The 19,716-nt window shown below is 46.3% G+C and overlaps 1 protein-coding gene across 2 annotated transcripts in view; it reads left to right on the top strand.

Moving 5' to 3' along the window:
- The window catches only part of GRIN1 (glutamate ionotropic receptor NMDA type subunit 1), an 83,913-nt gene that overhangs the window by 52,893 nt on the left and 11,304 nt on the right, over nucleotides 1-19,716 (top strand). For both annotated transcript variants that reach the window (XM_085899305.1, XM_085899314.1), the window contains 4 exons: nucleotides 3,692-3,856; nucleotides 5,305-5,423; nucleotides 7,278-7,390; nucleotides 12,524-12,672. In XM_085899305.1, the coding sequence (XP_085755431.1) occupies nucleotides 3,692-3,856; nucleotides 5,305-5,423; nucleotides 7,278-7,390; nucleotides 12,524-12,672 (546 nt within the window). The remainder of the gene's footprint in view (nucleotides 1-3,691; nucleotides 3,857-5,304; nucleotides 5,424-7,277; nucleotides 7,391-12,523; nucleotides 12,673-19,716) is intronic.

Below are 19,716 nucleotides of genomic sequence, written 5' to 3'. Positions count from 1 at the left end.
GAAGGCGATGAAACTGGCCGAGCTGATGCACATCCCAGACTTCATGGCGAGCGACGGTTGGTTGGGCAATTTCAAGAAGCGCCACGGCATCACGTTCAAGACAGTGCAGGGCGAAGCTGGAGCGGTGGATTCGCAATCCTTTCTTGAGTGGCAACAACAGGTTCTCCGGCCCTTACTCGGGCAGTTCTCCGCAGACGACGTCTTCAACCTGGACGAGACTGGACTCTTCTGGCAGCTGCTTCCGAACAAGACCATGGCTTTCAGGGGAGAGCGATGTACTGGAGGAAAGAAAAGCAAGCAAAGGATCACTCTTCTGGTTGGGGCAAACATGAGCGGCAGCGAGAAGTTCCCTCTTCTGGTGATTGGCAATTCCAAGAAACCCCATGCCTTCAAGAACAAAGAGATCCCGGTCAAGTACAAGGAAAACTCGAAGGCGTGGATGACGGCGGAGCTTTTCGAGGAGATGTTGCGTGCATGGGACGGACGACTCGGCCAGCAGGGACGCAGAGTGCTGGTCTGTCTCGATAACTTCTCTGGCCACCCTCCCGAGCTCGAGCTGAACAACATCCAACTGGTCTTCTTCCCACCCAACACGACAGCCAATTCACAACCAATGGATCAGGGAATCATAGAGAACCTCAAGCGCCACTACAAGAAGCTCCTGCTATGCCGCCGGCTTGAGGCCATAGACGAGGGAAAGGAGTTCAAGTTCACGTTGCTCGACGCTCTACACGTCGCCCGGCGTGCTTGGGAGCAGGTCGGCAAGTCGACGATCAGGAACTGTTTCGCGAAGGCCAAGTTCATCGAAGAGGAGATCCAAACTGAGCCACAGGATGCGGAGCTGCCTGACATCTGGGAAGCTCTGCCTGCCGAGGAAAAGATGCACGAGAACGAGGAGATCGAGCTGTCTGACTTTCTCGAAGCCGACGAGCGCCTCGCGACTGGCGGGTATTTCACGCTGGAGGAGATTGCGGAGGAGATTCTGTGCAGTGAGGAGCCGGTGGAAAGCGAAGATGACGAGGTAACTGTCGAGGAGGAAATCGTTCCGTTCGAGGAAGCCCAGCGCGCTTGTAGCACCGTCCGGAAGTTCATGCAGCAGAGAAGCGGGAAGCCCGGTGTGATGCAAGTGTGCGATCGGCTAGACAACGAGATGCACGAGATCCGCCGAAAGAAGATGCGCCAGCCGACGATTCTTGAAAGCTTTGTGTGTCGTGAATTTCTCGCCATGCCATATGTTAGTGTGTGAACTCTGTTAGTGTGTGTATGTTCTCCGTTCGCTTAGCTTATACAACAGTCGTGGCTTTTACTTGCTGGAATAAATTTTGTCTAAAGATTAACTATAGATGGGTAACTTGAGAAAATAAGGCCGTTTTTACAAAATCTCGTTACTATGCCACTCTCGCTACTATGCCACTTTTGCTCGGTCCCGACGGGTGGCATAGTAACGAGCTTTGACTATATATATATATATATATATATATATATATATATATATATATATATATATATATATATATATATATATATATATATATATATATATATATATATATATATATATATATATATATATAGTTGCGAATTCGCGCCCGCCGGCGTGCGAGCAGCCACGTAACTCGAATCGCGGCACGTCGCCCACCGGACGGACAATTCTGTCGTGACCCTCTCGGACTAACGCCGGGAACTAGTCACGGGTGGGCCTTTCGGCCTCACCACGATCGTGCCAATCGGCCCCCCCGTGCGGGATAGGGTTGTTCGCCAAATTCGACCTACCTAAGTACCCACACGGAGGGTAGACCGGGCGATCGCACCTCGCCGCAGGTCGACTCCGGACACGGGCCACTTAAACAACCCGTTCCGTACTATCGGGATAACCGAGCGGTGTTATCGTCGACTTCGATGGTTCCGATTAATTATCGGGCATATTAAGCCCACTACCAACCCTTTACGTGAAGCAAGATGGAGATTCAATTAAAGAAAAGACGAAGCGAAACGGGAAAACAGTTCAAACATAAGGCACATTTATTCCGCGGCACACGGAAAGCACACATATACAATTACAACAATTATGCACCAAAAGCAATTGCAACAAAAGAAACACAACAATGCAGATCTACTACCGACTACGCGAGCACACGGCAACACTTACACAGTTTTACTTTACAGACGGCGCCGACAACACATTTACTCAAAAGCAAAAGAAAAGGGCCACCCTCAAAGACAAGGGGACAGACGGGGCCTGTGGGCCGCGAGACCGGGTGGATCCTACCCGTGTCTTGTGATGAGCCGCAAATGTCGCGGCGGTGCCCCGACTCCGCGCTCCTCCGCGGGTTTCGTTGGCACTGCTTGGAGTTGGGTGGGAACGGGGCCCCCTTTTCGCACTCTCAGCGCGGGGGGGGGGGGAAGGGGGGAATTGTTGATGCTCTGGGGAAAGAGGATAGCTGGCTTGTTTGGGTCCCGCGACGAGCGACTCCACTGCGACCTTGTCGCCGACCGCCGTCTTCCTTGCCTCGGACCCAAGGTATCCGGTCCCCTCCGCAATTCTCCTCAGCCGACTGCAGCAACCCTTCTCCAACTCAAACTCTCAACTCTTCTCCAACTCGCCTTGACCGAAAAACTCACTGAATTCGCCCCGCGCTTGGCGCTTTATAGTGGTGTAGGAGAACCCATATGCAAATTTCTGGATCAGAACGAGCTCGGGGGTGGAGCCACGCTCGCCCATTGGACGGAGAAAAAGGGGCGTGAATCTCCCCTGATCCTCGAATTTGCATATATCGATTCTACTCCGACGCGCCTGCAGGCGGGGCCAAACCGCCCCGCGCTTGCTGATTGCACGGATCAGAAGTGGGCGTGTATCATTCCTGATCCGACTTCTCCTCGGAAAGGCCGCACTTTGTACCCGCGGCTCGGCGCGCGCCCTGTACGAGTCCAGGACAGCCTGATACTCGGTGCCCATAAGCGGTGCGGGAATGGCCGCAGAAGGAGAGGCGAAGGTGGTGGAGGGTCTAAAGTGGTGGTCCATGGCCATGGCGACGTTTGGAATGGCGGTGATGCGATGTTTGCGGGAGCGAGTTGTGAAGGTAAAGCTCGTGGCTGTTGGCGTTGTTGTTGTTGTTGTGAAGCGGCGTTGTGGTTGGTGGTTGTTGTGTGATGGCGGTTGAGACGTGGTTGGTTCAAAATAAAGATAGAACAGAAAAATGGCTATCTTAAAGGGTCGCAGCCCGAATGAATCACATTTACTCCCTCTAAACAACGGGTTTGGGGCTAACTACACATGTACTTACAGAGATATATCACCTACGGGACCTGAATGGTGGTTTGTGAATTTCCTCAACCGCAACAATATATATATATATATATATATATATATATATATATATATATATATATATATATATATATATATATATATATATATGTAGATTCTGTTTTTTTTTTAATGTTTGCATGTCTTCAACGATTATGATTAACTCACCTGGAGAACTGTTTGAACATCACATGTACTTATGTCGTTGCATTCACCTTCTTACTCACATTTTGTTACTTCATTTTTTGCCCCTCGTTTTATTCTGGACTCACCGGTCCAATTGATCTTTATAGTGACCTGCACACTTTGAATGGAATATCCTGCCAATGCCAAAGATGTGCTGTACCAAAGTGAGGATTTCATATTTTCTGTCCGTGTGTACAGGTCAACAACAGCAATAAGAAAGAGTGGAATGGCATGATGGGGGAGCTGTTGACCGGCCTGGCAGATATGGTGGTTGCACCTCTTACAATAAACAACGAGCGTGCTCAGTACATCGAGTTTTCTAAACCATTTAAATACCAAGGCATCACCATCCTCATCAAGAAGGTACCCATTTTAAATTGCTTTCAGAACTCTAGGCTTACTGAACTGAACATGCGAGCATATGTTTACTGAGTATGTTTACTTTTTCAGTGAATATTTGGTTTTGCTTGAGTTCCAAATTCAAAGAAAATTGGTTCCACGTCATTTTGAACGGAGGTAGCTATGACACCACATATGGCATTTAATTCCATCTATTGCCCCCACATGGGACTGGTAGTGGGGGGGGGGGCGGACATAGGAGGTGGGGGGGGGGGAGGGTGCTAATTTATGAAAATGCAAACTTACAAAAGGGAGAATGGTACACGAGAGGAAAGGGGAGTGTGGGAGAAAAGTGTGAAGAGTGGGTAAAGAAGTTTGGGAGGGGGTGATGTCAAAATTTCTGATATATTGGCATACATAGTAAATGGATATCTCCTTCAAGTATTTTGCTGCATACAAGCAAAGTTGATATGGAGGGGGAGAGATAGACAGATAGATTGAGAGATGAGATATATTCAGCGTTAAAACTTGTTCGGTTGTCAGAAGCTTATCATGTGTCACTTTCTTTTAAACATGTAAAAACGCGATCTGTGATGGTGCTCTATTACTGTTTACCTGTTCGGTATTGATTCTCGTGGTGGCCAATGATGTAACGATCACATACAAATTATAAATAGACTTCTTTTTTTTTTTTCTAATCTTGACCCACATTTTTTTTTAAAAAACTTTGTGCAGAAGGTATCGCATGGTAAAATGAGAAAGCATCGCAAAATGCAAAGCCCATCCGTGTCCACTTTGTTCTCAAACTAAAAAATGCAAACAAGATAAATTTTTAATTAGTGTAACTTTTTTGTAATAATTAAGGTAATTTTTTTAATCGAATTAAAAAAAATAAAAATAATTATTTTAATCTCAAAAGGAAAGTGGACAAAATAAAAAACAAACACTGAAGCGATTACAAATAAATAAAAACCAAGGCTGTCTGCGCAGCGGACGGGCTAATAAGGGCGACTTGTACTTTCTGTGACTGCCCTTTGACATTTTGACCCAATTATTAATTATTATTCTCATAATGAAGGTCTGTTGAAAATTTGATGACAAAAGCTATAAAAAAAAAAAAATGTTATGGCCTGGATGCACGCACGCACACACATACACAATTGCAAACTTAGTCTCCCGCTGCCGCAGGTGGATGGGCTGATTGGATCACATTTTCTCCGAGGACAAAAAGTATTGTTTTCCATTGAGTCAGCATGACCATGTTTACACATGCCTCAATGGACGCAAGCTTCCTTTACATTGTGATAACCTGTGCGATGAATAAGGAACGAGGTGTTATGGATCAAAATTGTGTGTGTGTGTGTGTGTGTGTGTGTGTGTGTGTGTGTGTGTGTGTGTGTGTGTGTGTGTGTGTGTGTGTGTGTGTGTGTGTGTGTGTGTGTGTGTGTGTGTGTGTGTGTGTGTGTGTGCAGGAAATTCCACGCAGCACCCTGGACTCATTCATGCAGCCATTTCAGAGCACGCTGTGGCTCCTCGTTGGACTGTCTGTACACGTGGTAGCTGTCATGTTATACCTTCTTGACCGATTCAGGTGAGTTTTACACGTCTTCAGTCTCCACTCTTTACTTTTGAGCTTCGTTCACACAAATAATCCATGATAACTAGTCCAGTACTAAATCCCAAGATCTGGACTAAATGTTTCAACTTCAGGGCTGGCAGAATGCATGCAGTGCGATACGTCAATGTGTGTGTGTGTGTGTGTGTGTGTGTGTGTGTTATCCATCAGAATTACGTTAAGCCGGAAGATCCATCTGCCAACGCAAGTAATTGGTGGGCGTTGTATATCCCACGACGTCTTTCATGAAGAGTAGGCGAGTTAACACCGGCACCCTGAACAAAATCCTCCCACCTTTGGTCGACCACCAGGCCTGGCCAGCCAATTTGTGCAAGGCCAGAATCTTTACCCAGTCAATCCCATTAAAATGTGGGAATAACTGGGGCTGTTAAAAGAAGGAAAGAGAGACTCACAACTATTGTTTTGGCCTTGATGTGAAACATTTAATATGGGCCAAATAGCAAGGAGTGGTTACTTTTGTCACAAGAATTGCCACACATAGCAACCTCGATAGTGAGTACTTGTGCTGTGTTCATAGCGATTTGCTCCATATGACGAATCCATGCTCATGGATGGATTAACTCCAAATATTTCACATCCAAACTTCTGTTCACACATACCCAGGGATGCCAGAGCGGCAGAAGGGCAAGGGTGGAGAATTTATTTGAGAGCAGAAAATAAATAAATAAATAAATAAATAAATAAATATTACAAACATATCCTTCTCTTTATTGATTCAGGGTGGAAAATAAATATCTGGAGATAAACAGCCAGTTGCAAATTGAAGAAGAAATCGACGCTGTAAATCAAACGAAAGCACGTAACGCGTATTAAACAAGGATCATGATGCTTTCGATCGAACCAGAAGTGCTCCAGTCGTTGTTGTGCATCAATAGGTCCAACAAAAAAGTGATCATGCCCACGTGCAGTCAGACTATTTAAATTAATCGTAATACTGAGAATCATCAATAATATAAATTAGTGGTAGGTATGGAAGCTGTAGGCTTGTCAGGCGGCGTCACTCGCTGCCAGGATACATGCGCTGTATTATCGCAGTGAAAATTGACTAAATACGGGAAAAATTGACTAAATACGGAAAAAATTGGAATCGGCCAATCCTTTTTGAGGGAACTTCGAGGTCTGCCACATAAAGGCTCCGAAAGACTTGCGAGGACAAATTTATTGGCAGTCCAAAGATATGATACGCTTTAGAAATGTCTTACACTCTCGGTTAGGCATCCCCGTGCCCCCTCCACCCCCCTCCCCCCCCCCTCCCCACTCATTCTGGCATCTCTGCACATATCCCAGCTCTTTCATTAACTTTGTGTGAACACCCTTTTAAATCTTCCATCTTTAAACCAGACTGTTGGCTGATCCAAATGTAAGCACTTGTTGTCATATTGCCATAATCACAGTGAACGTGTAGTCTCTTTGGTGTTACCTCCTGACCATTTGGCTCATATGACTGCAATTTGAGGTTAAAATCCCATACCCTACATTGTTTTGGCTTTTGTAAATTATCTCTTGTTCTAATTCTTGGAAAAAGTTCAAATGATGTCTCCTGATGTCCTTGTCTCGTATTGCAGACCTGTTCAAGCCTCATTATGCCTTTGTGTGTCGGTACCCGACCAAATTCTCCAATTCATAGCCTCACCCCTAGGTGGCACTGTATCCAGTAGCACAGCCATGTCCCCAATAAATGAAGCAAGCACACAACTCGGTGCTGCATTCGTATGAATGCCTTGCACACTGTTCTCGCCCAGCCGCACATGCTGCTTCTTGATGTTTCCTTCTTGCTGTTCTATACAGAGATGTATGCCTGCCTCACAGCCCCTTTGGTCGATTCAAGATGAACAATGAGGAGGAAGAGGAGGAACACCTTACGCTTTCTTCAGCAATGTGGTTCTCCTGGGGGACCTTGCTCAACTCTGGCATCGGGGAGGGTAAGATTACCAACACAGTAAGTCATACTTTGACAAAACCTCTTGTTCGAGTTCTCTGCAATGAGTAAGCCTTCAGAAGAGTAAAAGGCAAACTTACTCAAGAAGTGGAAAGCAAGCGCGTTGCACGACCACATTCCTTTGCCTGTATACTCTCTCTGATCTTTTGAGTCCAAGGATGGGCTGACAGGATTGCCTGGAGGTACGCACACCCGCCTCTAAACTGCCTCGCCTAGGTTCGAATCCTGACCCAGCTATAAACTGTCATGACTTTTAGACTTGTCAGGCCTGGCCAATGTTTCGCAGGCAGGGTGATTCATCAGTGTGCTGTCCACAGGACGAACGTTAAACGGGTGTCCCATCTGCCAGCATTCGTTGGTGGACATTAACGATCCCATGATGGCCTCCGCAAAGTGTCGGCGACCTATCCCCAGCACCATGAACAAATTACACATTCCTGCCAAAACCAGGAGAGGGCATTGCATCAGCGGCACAGCCTTGCTCTCAGCCAATGACGTTACCCTGCAGCATTGTGCTGCATACAAACGAAGAAGAAGAAAAAGTCAGAGGATGATGCAGAGGTCGTGCAACCATCTGCTAGCATTAGTCGTGCACCTATCGAGCTGAAGGACGTTAAAGATTCTTCAGTGTCTTTTGCAAAGAGTAGGTGAGGTATCGCCACTACCCTGAACAAATCAGAAGTCCAGTCGAATGGCAGGCCTCGCCAGTCAGTTTCACAAAGGATCACAAGGGAATTTGATGCAGGAGAAGGCCATTCGGCCCATCACGCCGCGCTACACGAAGACCAGATTGGGTGTTTTTTGGATACAAGGTGGTGGACACAAGGACAAATTGATTCGATTATGGTGAAGATCCGGATCCGGATGCAAGAGTTTTTTTTTGTTTTTGTTTTTTTTGCATCACCATTGAGAGATGGGGCCAAACATGATATATATCATGATATTTCATAAAGTTATGACCGATTTATGATAAAACTTGGTGGATAAGTTGGGTCGGTGACAAGAACAAACCGATTCGAATTTGGATAATTTCCGGATGCAGATCCGGCCTATCATTAAGATACAAAACGTAAACTGTTCAGCCTGGTGGAGGTATGCGCTCTACCTCGTGCTCTTCTAGTTTTCACCTTTTTTTTATTTATTTATTTTGTTTTCTGTGCTTTGTTTTTATTCCCATGACAGCAACAGCCTGATCATATCCATGTTTGAACCTGGTTGTTTGTTTCTCTTACTCATCAAATGATAGCTGACATGATTAGTAGGTGAGGTGTGGAATAGGTTCTGGTGAAATTCTCAGCAGTTTTCCTCCATTGTGATTTTCATTATGTTCTGTGTTGCTTCGTTGCTCTCTCAGTAAAGAATGTTGAATCACCTGAATATTCTGATTTAGTCTGAGTGACTTCATTGTTATAAGGGACTCATCGTTTTGTTTCTTCGCTCGCTTGCTTTCTAATTTGAAGGACATGCTGTATGTATAAAGTGAAAATAAACTTAGTGATGGTGCGTAAATTTCACTTTGAAAGTGGGAGAATGGATTCTGTGACGCTCTCGAGGGCACAGAATGAACTTGGAACATTTTACCATGGCTGATGAAACATGCCACCACCAAGACTTTGTGTTATTAATTATCCAGAGGTCAATAAAGAATGAAGGACTAGTTTTGGTGGTGAAGGCTCGTGTCGATCTGCGTTGGCAGGCAGGTAAGACGATGGAGGAAACCGACAGAACGCTGATCGAAGGATCATAACCGCCATGGGAAGCATGAGGTGAACGTTTCAGGCGTTAGCCTGTCATCGGCTCAAAAGCGGCTATGTGAAGGGTTAACTCCCAAAACGTCAGCTTCTTCTTGCTTCCCACGGCGGTTAGCATACCTCAATAAACGTCCTGTCAATTCCATCCATTATCCAGAGTTCATACTCTCGCTCACACATTTGGACTACCTGTTGTGTTTTTGGTTTTTTTAGTGTTCTGGCATGTTTGTTTGTTTGTTTGTTTGTTTATTTATTTATTTTTAAGTTCTCCAATTAATATTTCTGACAATCACATGTACTCTGTACTGGTAAAAAGGTTCCATTGAACCCTCTGTGAACTCTCATCATTTCAATATCGATGAAAGTCGTTTTTGCTTCTTTCATCACAACAGGATGATTGTTTTTTTTTTCTTTTTTGTTTAACATTACTGTTAACTTTGTTTTGGGAGTAAAAGTTTTTATTTTTTTAACGTTGATCTAAGATTCATAGTGGAGTTTGTCCATAGATGACATTCAAATTGTACTTTAATGTGAACTACAGGATATCGCCGTCAAGGACGGGTGATCAGATGGAGTACCATGGAATAACGGCAACATTGCTGTGACAAACAAAAAAAAAAATGGAGTAACAAAACCAAGCAGCCAAGCAGCCAAAACCAAGGGTGTTTGCGAGCAGCAAATTTGATTGGTCGAGAAGATATAAAACGCTGTAATATTTTGTCTAAGTACTGCTAAATGGAAGGTTTTTGAAAGTGCCAGGAAGGCGATTTGTGTTACACAGTGTTCAAGTAAATAATTAATTTGAAATAAAGATTTTTAAAGGTTGTAGAAAAAAAATTAATTCTGGAAGTTTATTGCCGTTGATGCAGCGTCTTGCGCACCGCCTTATTTAACACGTCACATTAGTTCTTCGTGCCTGTTGTTTGCGTCCTTTATGACGTCCTTAAAAAAACAATAGATTTCCTGTTTGGAAATGATTTTCAATTTTGTTTAACTGCTCAGCAAGCAGACGGAGTAAAAAATATTATCTCACTCCTCTCTGCGCATGTACGATCGGGTCGAATTCAGAGCCAAATTGCTGCTGAACTGCACATTCGTTTTCTGATTCATGTTCGAATTTGCATTGAAAATGTAATATTCAATTCAAATTAAGTAGTTACTCGATCATAAACTGACGTTTGCAGACAGACAGACAAACAAAGTGAACCGACTGCTTAACCCCGCTTTTCGCTTCGCATGCACGGGGTAACAAAACCCATTCCCATGACACTTAGGCTTGAAGCACAAGCAACTGTCATCCTCCAATTTGGTACAGCAAATGTTTTGACAACAGTTTATTTTTGACGAGGCCAAACGGATAGAAAAGTTTGTAAGCATATTTAAATGCCATAAGTAGAATTGTGAGTTATTTTGGTGAAGTTTACTGAAGAACGACGCCCAAAGAGGTGAGAGAGGGGATACGAAAGCGGACAGACAGCAACCGCCATGTTATTTATATAGATTACAAGGACATTAGTGGACAAAGGACAAATATATATATATATATATATATATATATATATATATATATATATCACATCTGGGATTTGAATTTTGGTTTTGAGTGTCGTAATCCATTGGTTCAGATGGGAATGCGAAGAGGGCTAACTTGTATGTGGACTTGTAGCATATCCACCATGTTGAGATTTCGTGAATGACCAAACCATATCTCAATGGTATATTTTAAAAGCATGGGGCCTAGATATTGCGACATCATTTGGCATTGTTTTAACTCTTACTTGAAATATTTAAACCTGCGTTCCAACATTAGCATTTTGTGTTCTTTGAAGGGAACATTGCCATCTTTCATTGTTTGGTATTTCATGCCAATGTGACTTTCTCTCGTGACTCTGTTGTTTTGTCCAAACACTTCAACCGTTTCGCCGAATGGCCTTGTATTAAGTGACAACGATTGTGCAGTGCAATCATTTTGCTACCCATTTCTTTGATAAATAACAATAATAGGGGAATTGGTGGGAAAGTGTAATTTACAGAGACCTGGTAGCAAACACATGCGGCCTCCTGCTGCGTGGTGTCGCTGAAGGGATAACAGGAGGGCTGGTGGGTGTTGTCGCCACCATTTCAACACCATTGTTCCACAGTGTTAGACACCTGCTTGTGTTGACTGTGAGCAAGTATTATATTCTCAGAAAACTGACTTACAAGGAAATCTGTAAGTTATTGTGATGTACCCTGCTTCCTTTCTTTTTATCGCCAGAGTCGTTTCATGTGACTGCTCTGTTTTTAAATTCTGTGTTTGTGTTAACATTGTTCCCACTCCAACAACTTCTCTCAGTATGAGCAAAAATAATTCCTTTAGTTGTTCATGAATTCCTATTGACTTTGTGCATAATTCTGGCAAGATTCATGCAGACCATAAAGCATGTGCAGAGTCTGAGGCTTGCCAGCTTTCTCCTGGTGGGTGGAGTGGGGACACCTTATCCACCAGGATGTGCGCAAAGACCTCTGTGCACCTGTAACGGGTCTCCAATGAGATCTGTTTTCACTTTCCTTATGCCGTCTCGTCGCATTGACTCTTCCATCACTTGTCCCACCGTGTTGTGCCCGACAGGTTCTCCATCGAACATCTTTCCTCCTCACCTCATCCATCTCACCATGCCTTGACGTCCAAGCAAGTGTGATTGTATCAAATGGACGAGTCCGCCTGTATGTCTGAGTGTGCCCACCCATTATCCTCACACATTCACTACCGGTAGTAGGATGAAGTGAGAAAGGTGAATCCAAGCTAGTTTTGATAACCATGTCAGATTGCAAATCATCTTTACATCTTCATTTGGTAAACTGAATGTTGTTAAACCTTAGCAGTGATTACATGAAACCAAGCTTACTGTTAAACTCAAAATATGTTTCCAATTTTAGTCTCACATAATGCTGTTGCCAAAAAAACAACATACATTTTGAGGAGCATTTGTTATTAATTGAAGGTCACATTAAACTTGGATAGTTTCCAAATTTATTTTCTTTGCCCAGAATGAACAGATGAGACATTTTTCAAAATCAGGTCACGATGCCACTTGTATAAAGCCAGCTCATGATTCTTTTATTTACCAGATCCGGCAATACATGACTTCATAAATGGCAACATATTGAACTCGAAAAAGCATTTAATCGATGTGTTTGAAGATGAAATATTTGGAGATTCAAGAATTGTCTTCATGTTGAATATCTCTTGAAATACAGCTTTTTTTTTTACATTGGCCTTGATTGATGTCGCTTAAGAGTCACTGTGCCTCGCATTGCTGGCAGCAAGGTGTACTTGGCATGAGTCTCTTTACAGATTTGTTTTTTGTGTATATGGCCCACAGGCAGCCCACGCTCTTTCTCGGCCCGCATCCTCGGCATGGTTTGGGCTGGTTTTGCCATGATCATTGTGGCATCATACACCGCAAATCTTGCAGCCTTCCTCGTGCTTGACAGGCCTGAGGCACTCATCACTGGCATCAATGACCCACGGGTATGACCATCCCTAACATGTAACATGTTAATAGATACCAAATTATAGGTATGTTCTCGGGTTTAAAAAAAATAGATCTGATGTGATCTCCTTTGGAGCTCTTGAAGCCACTAGATGCAGTGATGGACCTGTAAGGCTTTCAAATGGTAAGCTGCTTACCTTTGCATTAAATCCATCCAGGGATTTGACGTTCCTTGATGGGGATGCAATATGGCCAACGGACTCTCCCTGTCTGATTTTCCTTGTTTCTTCTCCTAGTTTTGACGATATACTTGGTTCTTTAACTATTTGAACACACAAGTTTAATAAATTCCTTCAAAAGAAATGTGTCTGAAGACAACACGAGGCAGAAACACCATAAAGTATTGTGGAACGGTGCCAACAAGGAGTGGTACATCTCAAAACATGGCATTGTCTGACAGGGATGTAAGCCAGTTGTCCCATGCGTACTTAGTTTGTGAATGTTAAAGTTATAATTTGAAAAGAAGAGGCCATTTTGTGCTGGTATTTCACCAAAATGGGATGGCCCACTTGGTGTTCACATCTGAGCACATATTCCATGATTCTGAGATCCCAGGTTCAGTTCTCAGATGCTACTTTTATTTCTTCATTGTCTTGCAATGTTCTCAAAATTGAAGTAAAAATTATGCTCATGTCTCTTAAAGTATTTATCCTGCATGTGTACAAGCTCCCCAATCAGCGTTGGATCACTAACAATTTAAAATATCTTAATAGGGTTGGGGAGGCAGTTTGTTTAATTACAATGCCTGTAGGATTTGAGAGTACACCTGGCACCTCTTGCTTAACACCCAATAGATCGTCAAAAGGTCATGCTTTAAAAAAAACAAGACACAAGGTAACACCCAAGTAAACAAGTTTTTTTAAAAAGGCCACTACACCATGCTTTTGCCATCTTTATTAACCTCCGCCATCGAAGATCGGAGGTTACTGTTTTCACCCCTTTCTGTTTGTTTGTTTGTTTGTTTGTTTGTGGACAATATTATGGAAAAACTCCTCGACGGATTTCGACGAAACTTGGTGGGGGGGGGGTAGGTCTGGTCCAAGGATCATGCCATTAGATTTTGGACTTGGTCCAAAATTCAATATGGCCGCTATGGCGGGCAATTTGAAAAAAAATTGAATTTTTTTTTTTGTATTTCTACATGTTTTAAGTGATTTCCAACCCCCTCCCCCCCAAAAAAAAAATTGTTAGAGAAAAAAATTTTGCAAATAAAATTTCAACAAAATTTCGATTTTTTTTTTGCATTTCTATATGTTATAAGTGATTTCCAACAAAAAAAAACATGCCAAAATTATAATTGCAGCTGATTTTCGAACTTCAAGTGGATATACCCACGTAAAATCAATTTCTGTCTCAAGGAATCTAGTTATGACGAATGAATTGAGTATGTAAAAGGGAAAGTTGCAAACTATAACTCTATGAGCACTGTTGACATCAAATTGAATGAATAGGATATCAGGTTCACTTGAGTGACCTCGCAGAATTGGCGGCGGAGGTTTTGCACTCTACCGAGTGCTCCCCCTCTAGTTGAGACTGAAAATCAAGATATTCACGCTGTGGCTTCATGCTGTAGAAACAAGGCATTTCGGATCATTGGCATCTCCCGCGATGGGGCTGAGTCTTTGGGCCTCTCATTCTCTCATCACAGGCAGGTCAGTGGTCTTTCTGTCTTCCACTGTCTCCTCTCCGGTCTCGCTCGCCCTGCTCTGTCTGCGATATGTCCTCCCCATATTTCTGCAGGGCGCTCAAGGTCCGCCAGCAACCCCCTTCTGGTAAAACTATCAAAATCACAAATCACTGCTCACCTTCACTCTTTCATTCCTCTTTTTTCCCGCCTTCGGAATAAACTCCCTCACTCTATTCTTTCCCATTCTTCCCTCCAGGCCTTCAAAACAGCCGTTCACCACCACCTCTTATCTTCCCCCATCCAAAACCTCGATCTTTTCTACCCCCGTTAATCCACCCAAAACCCACCTCCTTCAAATTCCCTGCTTTCCTTCCTGAAAGTCCCTGTAATATCCATCTTGTGTACCCCTTGTTCCCTGCCCCATCCCTCTCTCTTCCACAGATCTCCTAATGTCTCTGTTTCCCACTGTTTTGTCCGTCCCTCTCCCACCCCTCTTGTCTTATGCCCCCCTTGCTGTGCGTTGTGTGTTAGCTCTCATGTGAGCCTTGATGATGCATACAAAAAAAAATAAAAAAAGATCAAGAGAGCTTTTGCTCTTGCGTTCCACAGGTCATTTATGTACACCTTGAGCTCACCTTTGGATGTCTGCAGTGTATTTTGATGGGCAGACAGGCCCAGCCAAACTGCCCATCCAGCTTTGTTCCTATGGAGATATATATATATATATATATATATATATATATATATATATATATATATATTCATATATTGTTACGAATCTACGCCCGCCCGGCATGCGAGTGACCGCGTTAACTAATAACGGCCACGTGCCCACCGAACGGACAATTCAGTCGTGACTTTCTGGAACAACGTCAGAAACCAGTCACGGGTGGGTTCTTAATCCCACCACGGCCCCTTCCCTGGGTGCCCAATGCACTGCCCACGCAGCCAATGGCGCCCCGGGCCCCGCATCATGCGGGCCCACCCGTGCCCACTACACTGTTCCGGCCCCCCATGGACCCTTGGCCTACCGCGGCCGACTAGCCCGGTGCCTGGGGTACCCACTAAGCGATACTCACCGTTCACAGCCACACTCCCAGCCCGTCAACAGGGCTCCTGCACCCCTCCAAACGGGTTTCGAGCCTACTTTCCCACCAACAGCAAAACGACCTCCATTTTGTCAATTTAACTAACCCCCGAACTCACTTTACACTGACCCCGGGGTCCCTTGGGTGGGAGTCACTCCTCCCCCCAATCACTCATCGCACCATGCATTCCACATTCACGCCATACACTCAGGCCCACTGGCCTCACTCACTCATCATGTTTCCATTCATTTCACCACTCACATCGCTGAATACTGCCATTCTACTTGCTGCATTCCCAAACTACCTCGTGCTCCCTCGTCATCCCTTAAAATATAGCACGTTCCTTTTAACACTACGTAGCTAAGCTACATCCCCTCTAGACATTCACAGTCTGTCCATGTCCACAAAATCCCTTTCACATTTCTCATCCTAAATATACACTGCAATCCCTCTAACTAATCCATTCCACGGGCCTCATGAGGACTTATCCCTGCCCCATGGAGCCGGTCTAGCTAAGCTAACCCTTGCCCCTAACTAATTGCGTCCTGTGCCCTGGACAGGGGGGTCTTCCACCCCTTGCCTGGGAATCCTGTTCACCCGAAGCAAGGCTTGCTTTTTTTTTTTATGCGCACACCAGCGCGGCAACTCGCAACCTGCGCTCTTTTCCCGTGACGTCATGGCAGCTGTTCGCGCTTCGCGCACCTCGTCCCTCTTGGACGGTACCATCCGGCAGGAATTTTCCTTCTGCCGGATTCCACCCATACAGCCACGACGTCACCCTGCACATTCAAAACAAGCCTCACGTTTCAAGGGGTTCCCCACGCGAACACATGTGCTCTGCTCGTCAGAGCTTCACACACACGCCCGCCTGAAGAACCCACCCGGTCCAAATCCAAATCCCAGCCTACCTTCTGTCCGTCCGCGGGATCAGCTAATCCACCGCGTGCGTTTACGGACCGGGCTTCACTCCCGCAGGCGCGCACGTGGCGGCCTCGTGCGTAGCACAGCACGGACCCCGCGCGCGCTGCCGTGCAAACCCAGCATGGTTCCCAATGCAGCTACGGCCGCTACTCGGCCTCTGTCCACTGTCAGGCACCGTCGTCTTCGCACTCTCGCGCACAAACTCCCACGTGCCACGACACTCACACACCTCGAGATGACATTCACACATGCGGTTGCGTGTTCCCGCATGCCGACTGCCATCTCCCTCGCATACAGCGACCTCACACACATGGTCTCTCTCACACACGGCCGTTCACTCATGCATGCCCTTTCACTCACACACACCTTTTTACTCACACACGGCCTTTCACTTGCACAGGGGGTTTCACTCACACACGCCACACACGGGTTTTTCACACGGGTTTTTCACTCACACACGGGTTTCACTTCCACACATGGTGCTTCATCCACAAACGGTGTTTCATCCACACACGGTGTTTCCTTTACACGCGGTGTGCTGGGAATCACGCATTTCGGCTCACTCGCACACCATTTTACTCACACGCGGTCTCTTTCACACACAACCTTTCACCCACGCAATGCGCGTGTTTCAGCACACATTTCGCCACGCTCGTGAACACACACACCGGGACATTCACAATGGGGAATCGCGTCACCAGAAGGGTTCCCAGGGCCTTCATACCCCCCAAGCTCCGTGTGTACCCATCTACAGCACTCGCCCCCTCTACCTCACAAAGCTCGACCGGACCCACCTGGTCAAGATCCGCTTCAAGGGCGAATATTCCCTCCCCTCGTTCCTGAAGGAGGCTATCCGGCTGCTTGCACCGGGTCATGATACATTCTCCGAGCTCCCCCTCATCGTCCTCCACTACCTCCATGTGTGTGCTCATCTTTCACCCCGTCTTTTTCGTGTAGTTTCTCCTCTACCGTTTCCACCTCCCGCGTCTCTGTTATTTCTGTCACCTCGTTCATTATCTCCCTTGTCTCTGCGTGTTTCGTACATGTCTCGGTCACCCCATTTACTTTTTCCTTCTCTGTCACCGTCACTCTCTCTGCCGTTGCGAGTCTCGTCTTATGCGTCTCCCGAATTATTTTGTCCTCCACCGCGGGGCCGACACAGTCCACACTCCCCCTCAGCTCACTCGCTCCAACACGTGGCGCTGCCATTTTGCCCGCCTGCAGGCATCGCCCCACGCGCTGCATTTTCTCCCGCAGCGTTTGCATATTATTTGTATCCATGTTGATATTCATGCGATTTATTTCGCTTTTCATTTCTTTCATTTCGTTGCTCGCCTTGTGTGCATTCCCATCCATTTTGTTTTCCATTCTGCACGCATTTGCATCCATTTTTTTTCTCCATCGCTTGCGTGATCATCTGTATCAATTGGTTAATGTCCGATGACTCGAGCCGGACTGATCCGCCATTACCGGTCGCGGTTTCGCTGGGGGCTGGGGAAGGATTTTGGCGGAGGCGGGGAGGGGGGTGTCAAAACCCGCGGCCGCCGCCGCTGCGCCAATTTCGGACTCTGGGTCCGTTTGGGGAAATTCACCCTGCATAATGAGCATTTCCTGCTCGGGGATCTCATCCTGGGCCATGGATTCTACTATTTCTACATCCATTACCCCCTGCTTCCGTTCGCCTTGAACCGCCATCTTGTTTATCGGAATAATTTTTACCACTCGCAATTTGATGGGAATCGAGGGTCGCTCTACACACCCCTGATCCGATTCCCGTTAATTTGATTGGAGGCGGGATGGATTTGAATCCCACACTCCTGAATACCAGTGTTACGATAGCTACACCCGCCCGGCGTGCGAGTGACCGTGTTAACTAATAGCGGCCGCCTGCCCACCGAACGGACAAGTCAGTCGTGACTTTCTGGAACAACGCCAGAAACCAGTCACGGGTGGGTTCTTAATCCCACCATGGCCCAGTCCGCATTCTACCCGCGCGCGACAGGGTCAATCGCCGAATATCGATATACCTAAGTATTCGCGTGGGTAACCTACCGAGGGACCATACCTCGGCGAAGGCCTGTTTGGACACGAACCGCTTTAAGCAGTTCATTCCGTTCTGGGATAACCGAGCGGGTATTGTCGCCAGACCTCGCCGGACCCGATTCTATTATCGGTATTCAAAACCCAACTAGTATTCCGAGAGCGAGATAGCGGTTCAATGGGGGGGAAAAAGGACATGGCGAACGGGTTAACATTCACACAAGCACATTTATTATTTACACAGCATGTATGCAGGTATACACGTATGCAATCAATAAAAGCAAAAGCAATAGGTGCTACGACCGTCTATAAGCAATTATGTACAGTCACTTATACGGTTCTACTTGAAAGACACGGCACCACAACATGCATTCAAAGAAAAACGCCAGGAAAAAGACCACCCTTATAGACAAGGGAGTCAGACTGGACCCGTGGGCCTTTATAACGTGGGGCCTTGGTGACCCAAATGGCCCCACGAGACCGTTGCAGGTTACCTGCAACCTCCCGGTGTCTTGATGGGGCGAGTCACGACGTCCCATCCCCACGGCAGCTAGCGTAGCCTAGGTTGCGCCCACACCTTGCCAAGCGGCAGGCGAGCTCTTTCCAGCTCTCCACACACGCACGCGCAGGTTCGCGCGACACAGCAGGGCTGCGCTCCAGCCCGCGTCTCCCTCGCGGCGCCCGGACCTCCACCGACCGACCGCTCCAAGCTCCTGACTCGGACACGAGCCCAAAACTTCACGCAGATCCGGCAGAAGCAGCCCAGGTCCTTCCGCGGCGTCCAGCGGCAGCGACAACACCAGCGACGACAGAGAGAGATTCAACAACGACCGAGAAAGAGTGAACGCCCGAGATAGAGAGCGAACGCTCCGTACGTCCTTTTTATTACCCACGCTCCGCCCCCTTCGCTCTCGCCCTGCCCTCCTTCCAGAACCTGTGGGAAACTTCCAGAACATGCGGGAACCTTCTCGGAGGAAGCGTTTTCCCGCCAAAATGGGGACGCTCCCTCGCCGCTGTATTTGTCTTCTTCCACAGCCAGGGTTGAATTCACCGTGGAGACGCCATTCGTCCGGGGGAGGGGGGAGGGGGGCCACCTGCTTTCTCTCGACGAAGGCCAGGCCTCTGGCAACCGTGTGCTGAGGTGGAAACGTGGTGGAGTGGTTATGTACTTGTGGTTAAGGTGGTTGTGTGAAGCGGTTGGTCCAAAACAACAACAGCAAAGAAAAACGGCTACCTGAAGATCACAGCCCGGGTGACATGAATAATTCCCATTAAACAACGGTGGGGAAATCTAACTGAACACAGACTTATCGATCTAACTGAACTAAGGACCTTGATGGTGTTCT

Source organism: Eptatretus burgeri, chromosome 1 (genome assembly GCF_056783735.1).
Source record: "Eptatretus burgeri isolate ZD-2024b chromosome 1, Ebu_testis_v1, whole genome shotgun sequence".
Classification (NCBI taxonomy): Eukaryota; Metazoa; Chordata; class Myxini; order Myxiniformes; family Myxinidae; genus Eptatretus; species Eptatretus burgeri.
Note: the sequence above shows the minus strand (reverse complement) of the source record. Positions and strands in the feature narration are given on the sequence as shown.